The 16,638-nt window shown below is 43.2% G+C and overlaps 1 protein-coding gene across 1 annotated transcript in view; it reads right to left on the reverse strand.

Moving 5' to 3' along the window:
• Nucleotides 1-15,530, reverse strand: part of TMEM241 (transmembrane protein 241) — a 143,331-nt gene extending 127,801 nt beyond the window's left edge. Inside the window, exons 1-3 of the mRNA XM_010383238.2 lie at nt 15,348-15,530; nt 8,231-8,277; nt 787-864 (exon numbers count right to left, since the gene is read on the reverse strand). Of these exons, the coding sequence (XP_010381540.2) occupies nt 787-864; nt 8,231-8,277; nt 15,348-15,419 (197 nt within the window). The 5' untranslated portion in view covers nt 15,420-15,530. The remainder of the gene's footprint in view (nt 1-786; nt 865-8,230; nt 8,278-15,347) is intronic.
• Nucleotides 15,531-16,638: the final 1,108 nt, after the last annotated feature.

Consider the following 16,638-nt stretch of genomic DNA (forward strand, 5'->3'; position numbering starts at 1 on the left):
TCCAGGCTGGTCTCAAACTCTTGAGCTCAAGTGATCTTCCTGCCTTGGTTTCCCAAAGTGCTGGGATTACAGGCATGAGCCACCATGCCCAGCCAGAAATAATTTAAAATAAGAAATTTACTAAAAAAATGTTTTAAGCTAATATAATTTCATTCATCATATCCTATGATCTAAAACAAAGCAAAATTAATTTGACATTATAAAATACGTATCTCAATTAACTTTTTCCCCACACTACATCAATGTATCAGGTAATACTATATTAGTGGCATTATTACCCAGGAAAATACTATTCGAATTTTATCTGAAAATAAAATCACTAAACCTCACAGTTAGAAGGGAACTAAGAGAGCAAACAACTCAAACAAACCTCTGTGTAGGCCAGGCATAGTGGCTCACGCCTGTAATCCTAGCATTTTGGGAGGTCAAGGCAGGTGAATCACTTGAGGTCAGGAGTTCAAGACCAGCCCGGTCAACATGGTGAAACCCCGTCTCTACTAAAAATACAAAAATTAGCCGGGCATGGTGGTGTGTGCCTGTAATCCCAGCTACTCGGGAGGCTGGGGCACGAGAATTGCTTGAACCTGGGGGGCGGAGGTTGCAGTAAGCCAAGATCATGCCACTGAACCCCAGCCTGGGAGACAGAGCAAGACTCTGTCTCAAAAATAAATAAATAAGTAAATAAATAAACCTCCGTGTTTCCAGTGTAACATCATATGAAATTATACAATATCAAAAGGAAGCAGAGTGTGAATCATGCATGAGTCCAGCACAGAGAGGTTATACCTTGAACTGCTGTTAATCTCTACCCAGCCCAGTTTCCAGGACACATGAAGCAAAAGTCCACCAATGAGTGTCTGCCACCTGGAAAGGACAAGAGGCAATGTGAATTTCATAGAGTGCTACAGTCTCCAACACCATCCAGCCCCAGCAGATCTGCTGACTGACACAAAGAGACACGTTCAACTCTGTTTACTACTCTTTTCTCCCACTCTCTCCCAATTATCCCATTCCTCAGACTTTCCTTCTCAATCTCTACTATTCCCTTGAGTCCAGCTGTCCAGCAAGTACTGACATTGACATTCTTCTCCTCTTGTTTTCTTTTCTTTTTTTTTTTTTTGAGAAGGAGTTTCGCTCTGTCACCCAGGCTGGAGTGCAATGGTGCAATCTTGGCTCACTGCAACCCCCGCCTCCCACGTTCAAGCGATTCTCCTGCCTCTGCCTCCTGAGTAGCTGGGGCTATAGGCGCGTGCCACCACGCCTGGCTAATTTTTTGTATTTTTAGTAGAGACGGAGTTTTATCCTGTTAGCAAGGGTGGTCTCGATTTCCTGACCTCAAGATCCACCTGCCTTAGCCTCCCAAAGTGCTGGCATTACAGGTGTGAGCCACCACGCCTGACCTCTTCTCCTCTTATTCTAGACTTTTCCTGAACGGCCTCGCTCATAGTCACTGCTTCTCCCACTGCCTCTACTTTGATGATTCCCAAATCCCCATTCTCACCTGGATGCTGCCACAATGATCTCCCACAAGCTCTCAATGATGATTATTATTGTTATTATTGTTATTATTCATAGATTTGGGGGTATATTTGCAGGTTTGTTACATGGATATAGTAAGCAAAGGTGAGGTTTGGGCTTCCAGTGTCCATCAACTGAATAGTTATACACTGTGCCCAACCGTTTCAACCCTCAGCCCCCTCCCATCCTCCCTGCCAAGCTCCCAGTGATAACATGCCTAAATCATCACCCTGAACCTCTCCCTCAAATCATCCTCCCTATTCCTAATCAGCCAAACCAGAAACCTAGGTGGCATTCCACCTCACCTCTTCGGCCTTCACCTCCCTCGTCTAAGCACAATATCCTACTGATTTTATTTATGCCCATAACAGCATTCAAATCTGAAGTCTTCCCTCCCCACCAACCCTCCTGCCTCCGTCTCAATTCAGGCTCTCATCATCTCATGCCTGGCTCACAGCATTAGTCCCTTAACTGGTCCCCCTCTTCCAAGGTTGCCCGCCAACCATTCTTTACTTTGCAGCCAAAGGGTTTGTCCTAAAATGCGAATTTAATTGTGCTACTTGCTTGTTTTAAAAACAGATGATTCTTCCTGGTGCCATAGGCAGCAACCCTCAGCCTCTTTTCTGCCTACAACACACTCCTAGGTCATGAAGCTCACCTGAGACACACAGCCCCCAGCATGCACAGTGCAGGGGCAGCACAGGTCACAAACACCCCTCCCCCTCCCAATGCAGAAAGCACATCAGAATGCCAAATGAGTGAGAGGGACAGTTGCTTGCTCTAATTGCTTTTTTATTTTACTTGAGTCATTCATAAATTTCAAAACCTTGTTTTTCAAGATAAATGACTTGAGACACCTCACCTCGGAAGTGACTATGACCACCACACACCCATGTGTTGTGACATCACGGTGGAGAACTCTGGCCTAAAGGACAAAGTCACTTGGATGTGACACAGAAAGTCCTTTGGGACTTGCACCCGCCCCTCTCCAGGGTTAGCTCCTGTCTGTTTGCTGTGTGCAGCCACATTCCAGCCACACCCGATGGCCCACAGCCGTGGGAACATGCCAGGTCATGTCATACTTCTAGGAGTCCAGGTGTGCCATCTTCTTGCCCCATAATGTTCTTCCCATCTCTTTGTCTGTGGTGAACACCTGCTCAGCCTATAACACCCAGTTTGCATATATCCTGTGTGAAGTTTCACTGACCCAGCCAAGCAGAACACACTAAATGTGGGTCCTGCCTTCAAACAGTTTGGTCTAGCACAGTGATTCTCAACCAGGCAATCTTCCCCTCCAGGGGACATTTGGCAGTGTCTAGACAAATGTTTGGTTGTCACAGCTGGGGAGAGGAGCAGAAGGTATGCCACTGGAATCTAGCCAGTAGAAGCCAGGGATGCTGCTAAACATCCTACAATGTGCAGGGCCGTCCCCACTGCAAATAATCATCCAACTCAAAATATCAGTGCTGGAATGTCATTCCAAGGTTGAGAAACCCCAAACTAGTGAAAGTAAGGTAATTAATCAATAATTACAACAAAGTGCGTGAAGCCCTAAAAGGAAGTGTACCAGGTACTATAAGCCACTCTACTGAAGGAAACTAACCTAGTCTAGTGAGTGGGTAAGACTTCCTAGAGAGAATAAATTTGTGCAAAAACCCGAAGCACGTTCAAAGCAGAAGATCCGGAAGGGACAAAGGCTCAGAAGTGAGAGAGACAATGGCTTCATTCAAAGCTTCTTGGAGAAGTTCAATTGGTCTGGACCCTAGCACTGGAACATTGGAGAGAGGGTAGCAAGAGCTGACCCTGGAGAGAAGGGGATGATCCTAAAGGACCACGTCAATCATAAGGAGCTGGGACTTCAAACTGGCGACTCAATGAAGGCTTCCAGGCATGGGAGTGACCCTGTCCCATTTACATTTGGGGAAGCTCCCTCTCTTTACAAGGGAGGGAATGTTTCTGAGAAGCAAGACTAGGGGCGAAGAAGTAAGTTAGGAGTTTTTACAGTAATTGGAGAGAAGACAGTGGCTTGGAAAGGGGCAAGATGGACGAAGAAAGTGGACAGATTCTGAAGATGTCTAGGAGGCCCTGGTGGTTAACCGGATGTTGAGGATGAAGGAGACAAAGGAAACAAGAATCACTCCCAGGTTCTGAATTGTGCAGTTAAATGGAGGGTAACCATTCACTGCAGGTGAATTTAAGGAACAGATGGAATTTAAAAAGCAAGCTCCATGAGGGCAGGGATCTGTTTTCTTCACTGAGGTACCCCAGGCATCTGCAGAATACGTTGCTCTGCCCTACCAGACACCAGGCATTGTTCTAGGCACTGGGAATACGCCAGTGACAAAATGGATAAATCAAAATTCCTGCCTTTGTAGATCTTACATTCTATGGGGGAAGTGCATTCAGTCTGTCTCATCCAAGGACAGGGAGGAGAATGGCAATCCAAGCATAGAGATCACCCTTTCCTACGCACATTCCATCAGTCCCTCTACCTTTAGAGATGTGGAAAGACAATCAGAACCAAAACATGCTTGCTTCTCTGTAAGAAAGAAACCGGTATCCCAGCTTTATTGACTAAAATACCCATAATCACAGAAGATACTTTAAAACTTTTGCTATGAGGCCGGGCACAGTGGCTCACGCCTGTAATCCCGGGAGGATCGCTTGAGGCCAGGAGTTCAAAGCTGCAGAGAACTATGATCATGCCACTGTACTCCAGCCTGCGTGACAGAGAGGGAGCCTGCCTCTACAAAAACAAACAAACGTGTTTGCTATGAAATATTAGGGAGGAGCTTGATAAAGTATTTTAAAGTTCACCTGAAATAACATAGTGGTGATAATATAACGAACATTTTTTTAAAAGAAGAAGAATGAGGGACGGCTGGCTCTACTACATATTTAAATGGTTTAATAATGAAACCAATTCAGCACTAGTCCCTTAACATCAAAACTGACGAACACATACCCAAAAAGAGACTTTAGAAAAATGACTTTTTAAAAAAATCTTTTATTTTTGGGACCGTCTCACATTGTTGCCCAGATTGAAGTGCAGTGGCATGATCTCAGCTCATTGCAACCTCCGCTTCCTGGGTTCAAGCAATTTGCGTGCCTCCGCCTCCCAAGTAGCAGGGATTACAGATGCTCACCATCACACCTGGCTAATTTTTGTATTTTTAGTAGACAGGGTTTCGTCATGTTGGCCAAGCTGGTCTCAAACTTCCGACCTCAAGAGATCCTCCCACTTTGGCCTCCCAAAGTGCTGAGGTTACAGGTGTGAGCCACTGTGCCCAGACAAAAAATGACTTTATACAGATGCTCTTCAACTTACAGTGGGGTTATATCCCAACAAACTGATCATACGTTAAAAACGTCATAACTGAAAGAGCATTGAATACACATAACCTACCGAACACCAGAGCTTGGCCTACTTACCATAAACATGTTCAGAACATTTATATTAGCGTGGCTGGCTGAGAGCTGCAGCTCACCACTTGCTACTACTGCCCAGTACCAGGGGAGAGTATTGTATGGCATATCGCTAGCCTGGGAAACAGCAAAACTCAAAAGCTTAAGTATGGTTTCTACTGAAAGCATATTGCTTTCACATCATCGTACAGTCAAACAATTTAAGTCCAACCGTCGTTAAGTTGGGACAGTCTGTATATGATATTAACAAACATATACAGATTATTATGCCTTTGGACATAAGGCGAAAGGAAGGATTACACAATAAATGAGGCTAGTATAAATTAGTTAACTACTGGGGAAGGGACAATTTCCTTACATTGCACCATACACTAAATTAAACTGTCAACAATTAAAGCTTGAATAAAGCTTTAAGAAAATATAGGTGAATATCTAAATGATGATTATGCCTTTGGGAATAAGGCAAAAGAAAGGACTACAGAATAAATGAGGCCAGTATATATTAGTTAACTACTGGGTAAGGGACAATGTCTTCACATTGCACCATACACTAAATTAAACTGACAATGATGAATAAAGTTTTAATGAAATATAGGTGAATATCTAAATGGTTTTATGATGGAGAAGAAAAAAACAAAAGCAATGGAAGCAATCATGAAAGAAACAGTCAATATATTTGACCACATAAAAAATATTTAAATAATCGAAATAATTATAAACAAATTGAAAGGCAAAGAACAAATTGCAAAAATTATTTCCAAAAACATAATGGACAACAGATTGAGCTCATTAAAATATAAAGAATTTATTAAATTAATAAGAAAAACACTAAAACCTCAATGAAAACGGATAAAAGGCACAACTAGACAATTCACTGGAAAAGAGATACAAGTGGATAATATGCATAAGAAAATTGTCCAACTTGATGAATAACCTAAAAAATTATACGACAAAACAATACACCTTTTGCTCATGAAATCAGCAAAGAGAATCACAGTTTGAGCACAATATTATCGAAACGTTCATGTAGAGACTGGGTGGCAATGTCAATTGGTCAAACATTTTTGGAAAAGAATATGTTAATATTCAAGGGGAATACTAAAGAAGTTCATGCACTTTAACCCAAATTAATTAATTTTTTTTTTTTTTTTAGAGACAGGATCCCACTTTGTCACCCAAACTGGAGTTCAGCGGTAAGATCACAGCCCACCGCAGCCTCTAACTCTTGGGGTCCAACAATCCTCCTGTCTCAACCTCCTGAGTAGCTGAGACTACAGGTTCATGTCATCATGCCCAGCTAATTTTCTTTTTTTTTTTTTTAAGATTCAAGGGGTGCATGTGCAGATTTGCTACACGGGTACATTGTGTGATGCTGGTTTCGGCCTCTGTTGATCCTGTCACCCAGTGAACACAGTACCTAATAGGTGGTTTTTCAATCCTTACTGACGTTTCTCCCTAACTCTCCCCTTGCGGAATCCCCAGTAGCTACCATTCCATCTTTATGTCCATGTGTACCCAATGTTCAGCCGCCATTTACAAGTAAAAACATGCAGTATTTGGTTTTCTCTTTCTATGTTAATTCACTTAGGATAATGACCTTCAGCTGCATACATGTTGCTGCTAAGGATGTAATTGTGCTCTTTTTTACGGCTGTGTAGTATTCCACAGTATATATATACATACATATACACACATATATACATATATACCAAATTTTCTTTATCCAATCCACTGTTGATGGGCACCTAAGTTGATTCCTTGTCTTTGCTGTTATGAATAGTGCTGTGATAAAATACATGTGAGTGTAGGTACATTTTTGGTAGAGTAATTTATTTTCCTTGAGCATATACCCAGTAACGGGATTGCTGAGTCAAATTGTAATTCTATTTTTCATTCTTTTAGAAGTCTCCAAACTGCTTTCCATAGGGGTTAAGCTAATTCACAATCCTACCAACAGTGTATAAACATTTCCTTTTCTCCAAAACTTTGCTAACATGTTATTTTTTGCCTTTTTTTTTTTTTAGACAGATTTTCGCTCTTGTTGCCCAGGCTGGAGTACAATGGTGCGAGCTCGGCTCACTCCAACCTCCCGCTCACTCAACCTCCGCCTCCCAGGTTCAAGTCATTCTCCCGCCTCAGCCTCCCAAGTAGCTGGGATTACAGGCATGCGCCATTATGCCTGGCTAATTTTTTTGTATTTTTAGTAGAGATGGGGTTTCACCATGCTGGTCAGGCTGGTCTTGAATTCCTGACCTCAGGTAATCCACCCACCTTGGCTTCCCAAAGTGCTGGGATTACAGGCGTGAGCCACCACACCAGCCATTTTTTGACTTTTTAATAACAGCCATTCTGACTGGTATGAGGTGGTGTCTCATTGTGGTTTTGAATTGCATTTCTCTGATGATTTGTGATGTTAAGCATTTTTTCATATGTTGGCCACTTGCACATCTTGTTTTGAGAAGTGTCTATTCGTGGACCTTGCCTACTTTTAAAGGAATTATTTAGTTTGTTTCTTGTTGATTTATTTACGTTCCTTATAGATTGTGGATATTAGTCCTCTGTCGGATACATAGTTTGCAAATATTTTCTCCCATTCTGTAGGCTATCTCTTTACTCTGTTAATAGTTTCTTTTGCTGTTCAGAAAGTCTTTAGTTTAATAAGGTACCAATTGTCAATTTTTGTATTTGTTGTATTTGCTTTTGAGGACTTACCATAAATTATTTGTCTAAGACAATGTCCAGAAAACTATTTCCTAGGTTTTCTTCTAGGATTTTTAGAGTTTGAGATCTTAAATTTAAGTCTTTAATCCATCCTGAGTTAATTTTTGTATATGGTGAGACATAGGGGTCCAGTTTCATTTTTCTGCATATGGTTAGCCAGTTTTTTCTTTCTTTTTTTTTTTTTTTGAGACAGCATCTTGCTATGTTGCCCAAACTGGTCTCGAACTCCTGGCCTCATACAATCCTCTTGCCTCAGCCTCCCAAAGTGCTGGGATTATAGTAATGAGACACCATGCCTAGCCTAACCCAAATTTCTTATGTAGGAATCAATCCCAAAGAAATAGTTGGAAATTTGGCAGACTTGAACACAAAAATGTCTAGTAACATTGTTTTCATACCCCCAAAATGGAACATAAATGTCTGTTAATAAGGTGGCTAAATATCTTACAATATGTCTATTTGCCAAAAAAAAAAAAAATCTATGCAGTTATTAAAACTATTTCAAAGAATGATGTTGGTTGGACATTTCCTAAAAATGTACATAAAGAGCAAAGAGGATACTCACCCCTGGAATAATGTAGGGTAGGTAAATTTCAAGACAGACAGCACATACTGAAAAACAAACACCAAATTATTGCACATTTCAAATGATAGAAAATTGACAAACCATATAATCAAAGACATTTCTATTAAAGAAACATAACCACATAACCACATAACCTAGGTAAATTCAAGTTTTAAAAAGGCCATTGTTCTCATCAAAATCACAAACTGGGCAAACAAATGACCTCCTAAGTCATACTAAAGAAATTGAGCCGGCTGGGCATGGTGGCTCACGCCTGTAATCCCAGCACTTTGGGAGGCCAAGGCAGGTGGATCACAAGGTGAGGAGGTCGAAACCAGCCTGGCCAATATGGTGAAACCCCGTCTCTACTAAAAACACAAACATTAGCCAGACGTGGTGATGCACACATGTAGTCCCAGGTACTCAGGAGGCTGAGGCAGAAGAATCGCTTGAACCTAGGAGGCAGAGGTTGCAGTGAGTGGAAATCGTGCCACTGCACTCCAGCCTGGGCAACAAAGTGAGCGTCTATCTCAAAAAAAAAAAAAAAGAAAGAAAAGAAAAAAGAGATTGAGCCGCTTTTTCCCAGCGCTGCCAGAAGCCTGGCTGTCTTTTAATTGGTGAAATGCAGCTGGCATCATGAGCAAACAGGGAAGCACAGCAGCTGGGTCTGATGTTACAGATGTTGGAACACTCAGCACCTTCCCAGATGCCAGAAATGTCACAGTGTAACTGTAGCAGCCCCAGAGTCATTCAGACAAGTCCCCGGACACAGTCTGTTTTCTCAGGGTATCCACTTTATCTATGGTCCAGTTTACCTAAAAATCCAATCCTTTGTTTCTCTTCAAGTAAAACCACATCCTAGTCTTTCTTTCCTTTGTTGTCCTTCAATTTTTGGGGTTTTGTATGTCTTTTGTATTCAATGATTTTTTTTTCAAACTAATTCTGCATCTTAGGATTTTGTATGTTGTTTGCATTAAATGATTTTTTCAGACTAATTCTGCATAGGAGTTATAGTTTTTGCTGTGTTTTAGCATGTTACGGACTTTTTTAAAACCACCTCAAGGTCAATTTCTATTTCTCTTATGCATATTTATGGATAATAATTGAATTTACAGCACTTTATGAGTGAAGGAATTGTGTTTCATCCTTCTGGGTATCTTTTCCATTTTTTTCCTTTTATTGACCACCAAGAATTTATTTTTTTAGTCTAAAACCTTCAAATGGCTTTAGGCAAGGACTCTACTGATCCTTCACATGCTCTAAAAAAATGGAGTGGACTGGTGTTGGGCAAGTTTATGTATCTTCTTTTTTCCCACGGATTAGTCCACACAGAATTCTCCTTGTTTGAGCTCCTAAATGCCACAATTATGGCTAACTGCCTATGCGTTGTTCTACACTTCCTCTTCTTTCTTGAAATCTATTTACTACATAATTCAATATGTTCCTCCCTACTTTTCTGATATTTTTATTCTCATATGGAGAAAAGGAAAGGATTAAGTGAGCATCTGAGTCATGGCCTGAAATACCCTTAACAAACTTCATTATGACAATAAATGTTTAGTTTATTGTGTGCTTAGCTTTGGCCTACATACTGGGCGAAATCAAAGATCCTGAAACTCTTGCCTCACCTTGCTAAAGAACAGAGAAAAAAGAAATCTATGACAAATGGAATCAAGGTCCTAATTGCTGTCCCCTTCTGGCAATTCCTCACATCACTGAGAAGTGTTGTTCAGACAAAATGCTATTGGATTGAACAGCAAAGCCCTAGCAATGAGGTTCTTGAGGAAAGAGAAGGAGCAATTTGGGAGCTATTCACACCTGTAATCCCAGCACTTTGGGAGGCCAAGGCAGAAGGATCACTTGAGCCCAGGAGTTGAAGACCAGCCTGGGCAACAGGGTGAGACCCCATCTTGACAAAAAATACAAAAATTAGCTGGACATGGTTGTGCAAGCCTGTAGTCCCAGCTACTTGGGAGGCTGAGGTGACAGGATCACTTGAGCCTGGGAGGCAGAGGTTGCAGTGGGCCAAGATCACACCACCGCACTCCAGCCTTGGCAACAGAGCAAGACTGTCTCAAAAAAAAAAAAAAAAAAAAAAAAAAAAAAAAAAAAAATTGGAGCTGTTGAAAGGTATGTAAGCAAATTTCTTATGTTTATTATCCACTTGCAACTCTTTTTTTTTTTTGAGATAGAGTCTCGCCGTCGCCCAGGCTGGAATGTAATGATGCAATCTTGGCTCACTGCAACCTTTGCCTACCGGTTCAAGCAGTGTTCTTGCCTCAGCCTCCCAAGTAGCCATGACTACAGGTGCGCACCACCATGTCTGGCTAATTTTTGGCTACTCTTGAACTCCTCACCTCAGATGATCCACCTGTCTTGGCTTCTCAAAGTGCTGGGATTACAGGCGTGAGCCACCGTGCCCGGCCTTGTATCTCTTTTTTCAGTGAATTGTCTACTTCTGCCGTTTACCCATTTATTTTCACTGAGGTTTTAGTATTTATTAATTTAATAAATTATTTGTATTTTACAAATGCCAACCACTTGTCCAGATCAGAAATGAACTTCGCCTTTGAGCTGAAGGCTCAATTGCTATGAAGGGAAGAAGGACAGCTGGTTGCCTAGGGCCTGATGACAGCTGGAACCTCCCAAAGGACAGAGGAACATGTCATCAGCCTGGGCCAGCCCAGGCCACCAAGCCAGAGCTCAAGGGTGTGGTGCTTTCTCCTCCCTCCCTACCTAGGGCAGCTTCCTTTGACAGCACACTTCCTGCTTCAAATTTCTAACAAATATCGGCCATTCTTTCAAACAACAGAAGGGGTCAGAATGAGCTATATAAGATTTTTTCAAAAGAATTTTCTTTCTACAAATAAATAGAGGAACGGCTGAAGGAGAAAATTACACTAAGGAATACGGAAATAAACTGAAATGGAAGCTTCAAAAAACGAGAAGAGAGCATCCTCCACTTTAGACAAAAAAAAAAATCTTCCCTAATTCAAAAGAAAATTAATGTGGCAGAGAAATTACATGCTCTCTGCCACATTAGAGTAGAATATGCTTACAATAGAATATGCTCATAGTAGAATATGCTCATAGTAGAATACGCTCATGATAGAATATGCTCATGGTAGAATATGCTCATAGTAGAATGAATATGCTCATGGGGTATCCACTGCAGATTTCTTCCCAGTTGGCCTCTAATTGGTCCAAGCAGACCCCCTGAGCTTGATTGCCAGAAGGGAACATCACCGTCCTGGTTGAGAAGATGAAACAATGGCCATAAAAGGCTCAAGCTTCCAAGAGATATAAAGTTCCTCACCACGGTCTCATAATGTACAACCTCCCTGGCTCTCCCATCTCCTCTCCTCCACTCTCGAGCTCACCTCCTCCTCCCTCTGTGGACAATCTCCTTTGTCTCCCCTTCTTTCCTGCCACTAATTTGTCACTACACAAATTAGAATAGTTAAATTGAAAAAACCAGAGATTTCACAAATTCACAAATTCCTGAGTAGGTGCTACCAAAAAAAAAAAAAAAAAATCTTCCTTTAGCTACTTGTCCCATGAGAAGAAAACAAATCTATTAAAAGTTATAAATTACTGTCACAGAATAAACAAAAGCTGTTCTTGACCTACTCTTTCCACTAGTTCTGACACTTCCCAACATCCCCAAGCCAAAGCATTCCAAACCATCGTATTTACATTCTCAGGGCCTGTGGTCAGCTATGATTTCGATTATTCAGATTATATATTCTTGGGACCAAACAATTTTGTTTAATTTAATCTAACACCTAGACGCATTATACACATGGAAGGTATTTTGTCTTTTTTATTAAATTTGTTGGCTGGGCACGGTGGCTCATACCTGTAAACCCAGCATTTGGGAGGCGAAGGCAAAGTGGGCAGATTGCTTGAGCCCAGGAGTTAAAAACTAGCCTGAGCAACATGGCAAAACTTCGTCTCTATAAAAAAAAAAATACAAAAATTAGCCAGGTATGGTAGCACGTGCCTATAGTCCCAGCTACTGAGGAGGCTGAGGTGTGTGGATCGCTTGAACCTGGGAGGCAGAGGTTATAGTGAGCCATGATTGCACCACTGCACTCCATCCTGGGTGACAGAAGAAGACCCTGTCTCAAAAAGCAGACAAAAATTTATAAAATGCCATGGGGCTCCAAAAAATTTTGTAAAAGTATCACAAATGAACACGTACATCCAGGCCAGGCGTGGTGGCTCATGCCTGTAATCCCAGCACTTTGGGAGGCTGAAGTGGGCAGATCATCTGAGGTCGGGAGTTCGAGACCAGTCTGGCCAACATGACGAAACCCCATCTCTACTAAAAATATAAAAATTAGCCCAGCATGGTGGTGCACGCCTGTAGTCCCAGCTACTCGGGAGGCTGAGGCACTAGAATCACCTGAATCCGGTAGGCGGAGGTTGTGGTGAGCTGAGATTGCACCACTGCACCGCAGCCTGGGTGACAGAGTGAGCTTGTGTCGAAAGAAAAGAAAAGAAAGAGAGAGAGAGAGAAAGGAAAGAAAGAAAGAAAGGAAAGAAAGGAAGAAAGAAAGAAAATGTACATCCAGAGAGGGGCATAAATTTCTATGAACTAAATGCTATTTGTCTGCTTTTTTTTTGCTTAGATAAAATGTTTTTTATCTAACCAATGCCATGGCTCACGGGCTTTCATGACAGATGTGTTAATCTACCCCTTCTAATGATTATATGGAAATAAAAGAAAAGTTATTTTGTTTTAAAGTAAAATTTTATCATTATGTCCATCAGGTTCACTAGACAAATTAGAATAGTTAAATTGAAAAATCCAGAGATTTCACAAATTCCCAAATTCCTCAGTAGGTGCTACAAAAAAAAAAAAAATCTTCCTTTAGTTTAGCTACTTGTCCCATGAGAAGAAAACAAATCTGTTAAAAGTTATTAATTACTGTCACAGTATAAACAAAAGATTGTCTTTTCTTTTCTTCCAGAGTAAGGACCACTTACCTTATAGTTTGCTACAATGGCAAGCACTAGGCCACCTACCTTACAAACATCCTTTCTTTTGCTGAGATGAAGTCTCACTCTGTTGCCCAGGCTGCAGTGCAGTGGCCTGATCTCTGCTCACTGCAACCTCCGCCTCCCTGGCTCAAGTGATTCTCATGCCTCAGTCTCCCGAGTAGCTGGGATTATAGGCGCCCGCCACCACGCCCAGCTAATTTTTGTGTTTTTAGTCAAAATGGGGTTTCACCATATCTACCAGGCTGGCCTCAAACTCCCGATCTCAGGTGATCCGCCCACCTCAGCCTCCCAAAGTGCTCGGATTACAGGCCTGAGCCACTGTGCCTGGCCAACATCATTTCCACTAACTCTCACAACAACACTTTCTTTTTTTTTTTTTTTTTTTTTTGGAGATGGAGTTTCGCTCTGTTGCCCAGGTTGGAGTGCAAAATCGGCTCACTACAACCTCCGCCTCCCAGGTTCAAGTGATTTTCCTGCCTCAGCCACCTGGGTAGCTGGAATTATAGGCGTCTGCCACCACACCTGGCTAATTTTTGTATTTTTAGTAGAGACGGGGTTTCGCCATGTTGGCCAGGCTGGTTTCGAACTCCTGGCGTCAAACAATCCACCGACCTCAGCCTCTCCAAGTGCTGGGATTGCAGGCGTGAGCCACCGCACCCGGCCACGGCACTTTCAAGAGCACGCTTTGTCCCATCTTAAAGTTAAGAAACTTAGGTTTAGAAAGAGTAAGGTTCCAAATGCCAAGTAAGTGGAGCCAGGAAGTAAAACCCATAACTGCCTCCCAGGAAGGCTGCATTTATGGACCTTCAAAGGCATATCGCCATAACTAAAAATCAACTGGAGGCCAGGCGCAGTGGTTCACACCTGTAATCGCAGCATTTTGGAAGGCTGAGGCGGGCGGATCACCTGAGGTCAGGAGTTCGAGACCAGCCTGGACAACACGGTAAACCTCATCTCTACTAAAAGTACAAACATTAGCCCCCGCGTGGTGGCGCACAATTGTAGCCCCAGCTACTCGGGAGGCTGAGGCAGGAGAATCGCTTGAACCTGGGAAGCGGAGGTTGCAGTGAGCCGAGATCGCATCGCTGCACTCCAGTCTGGGTGACAGAGTGAGACTCTATCTCAAAAAAATGAAATAAAAATAAAAACAAAAATCAACTGGAGAAGGAAAGGGGGTTGGGGAGCATTCTCTGAATATATAAAGGCAGCCATTCACCGTAGGATAGGAGGTAGAAGGAAATGTTGTTTGTTGATGGTTCTTTTCCAGAGAGGAAGAGAGGGGAGAGGAAGAGCGGAACAGGTGGGGAGCCCGCCGTAAGACCCCGCAGTGGGGCCAGGTGGTCCTGCACCCTGTATTCCCACTTTGGCTGGGGCCAGCCCAGAGCCCAGGCCAACAGGTAATGCACCAGCCATGCTCACTCGGTCCTACTGGGTCCAACCTTTCCCTGCGTGGTACCAAACCTAAAGCCAGCTTCCCACTCCTCGCAAAACAAAACCCCAAGCCTGGCACCACTGCTTCTCTGCCTCCTCACCAAAAGGTTTTCATGATTTCATGACATTAGTTTAAACCTAAAACTAAATGTACGTTTTATTTTTTAAAATAATTCCATGAAAATCTCCTGAAGTGCTTACAGTGGAGACGTACAAAAAATTGATTCGGGAATTAGCAGTGCGAGGGGGAGACGGCTTAATCTCTTCTATTTAAAGGCTTCTGGAACCTCACGGGGCTCTAGGACAGGGGCGTGTTTAGAAAAAAGGCAGGATGTGTCAGATTTCTTCTGACTCTTCCTCCCCGGGAGAGCAGGAGCCAATTGCTTGCTTGCTCTTAAAACTAGCACACACAGCCCCACACCAAATTCCCGGGAAGTGGCCAGCCCAAAAATCCTGTTTCCCTGGAGATGTGCCATGCTTTACAGTGCAGGAAACAGGGACAGTACAGGCTGACAAATCCTATTTCTAAAAGAGCATCCCACACGCGGAGGAGGTTCGCTCTCCATCGCCACTAGGAAGAATGAGGTAAAAAGCTGGAGGAGGCTCCGTTTGTCAGGGGAAGATTATCGGACTCAAACCTCCCACGTGCAAACTCTGCCTCCCGCGCCCGCCCCCTCACCTTGTTGGTAAGGTAAGAAGCCAGGTAGCAGGTACAAAAGGTGAGGCCGACCAGGGACCTCCTCACGCACATCTGTCGACTCGTCCCCTTCCCGGGGTCCAGCTGTGCCTACCCAAACCCCCTGGCCGCAGCCCGACCCCGGCAGCAGCAACAGCAACAGCTGCAGCCCCGAGACGGCCACGTGGCTCCGAGCTCCGCCAGTCAGCGCGGGGACCGCCCCGCCGTCTGCCTCCTTAAAGGGGCCGCGCCGGCGAAGGCCCGGCAGCCTGGGAACCGGCAGGGAGGCACCCAGCCGGCGGTCTGTCTGCAACCATGGCTGGCCTGGGCTGCGACAACCGGTACAGGAAGGTCAGACAGTCATCCTTCTTTTAAAAAGTAGAAAGTGGCAGAAGAGGAAAGAAGCATACCGCAGTTCACAATACCCCATCACTGTTTAAAGAAAAGTGTTCATCGCTATCTCTATACCATAAGACCAAAATATTACCCGTGCTTCACTGAATTTTCCCAATTTTCTCCACTGAGTCTGTAGCGCTTTGGCAAATGACACAAAAAAGGTAACAACAACAAATGTTCATTTAAAAGAGGGAAGGTGAAGGAGGAAAGAACTGAAATTTAGTATAGGTTTTTAAAATTCTGTAAAGTCATTCCATTCCGTTGACATTTCTATAAAATAAGAATCCTTTCCCAAAGTAGAGTTTCAAGCATAGCTCCTATTGCTATTCCTATTCCTATTCCTAGTCTCTAGTGTGGAAAATTGGACTCATGAGGCTTCCGGCAAATATTAGTAAACCATGCAAGAAAATCTATTGATGGACTTAGACAATAGCAAGAAGTGCCAGTGTTCTCTGCCTGTAGAAACACACAGATTTTCAGAAACACCCACACACAGGGACACCATCACCTTAAGCCACAGCAAAAGTCCTCCTGGCCCTCGGTGCTGGAGCAGTGAATGGGAAACGACACACCAACCTTGATGTAATTTTTCTGTTTTTCAGAGGCATGCCTTTTTTCTCTCTGCTCCCTCCAGCGTTGAGGGAGGGCTGACCTCGGCGTGTCCCCTTGAAGCCACTCCCCAGCCACCACTGTCTCATCGCAGTCCTTTGCCTCTGCTCACTTTTCCACAGGTCTCTTCCTGGGCCTACTGGTTGGTCTGCAGAGGGGATCAGCATATAGAGATGGAGGTGGACTGGTCACCCCTTCCCTCTCTTTTCTCCCACAGTCTCCTTCAAACCACTTGTACCGATGGATATAGCTTTCTCTACTGAGACTGGATGATATGGTTTGTCTGTAC

This window comes from Rhinopithecus roxellana, chromosome 21 (genome assembly GCF_007565055.1).
Source record: "Rhinopithecus roxellana isolate Shanxi Qingling chromosome 21, ASM756505v1, whole genome shotgun sequence".
NCBI classification, from domain to species: Eukaryota; Metazoa; Chordata; class Mammalia; order Primates; family Cercopithecidae; genus Rhinopithecus; species Rhinopithecus roxellana.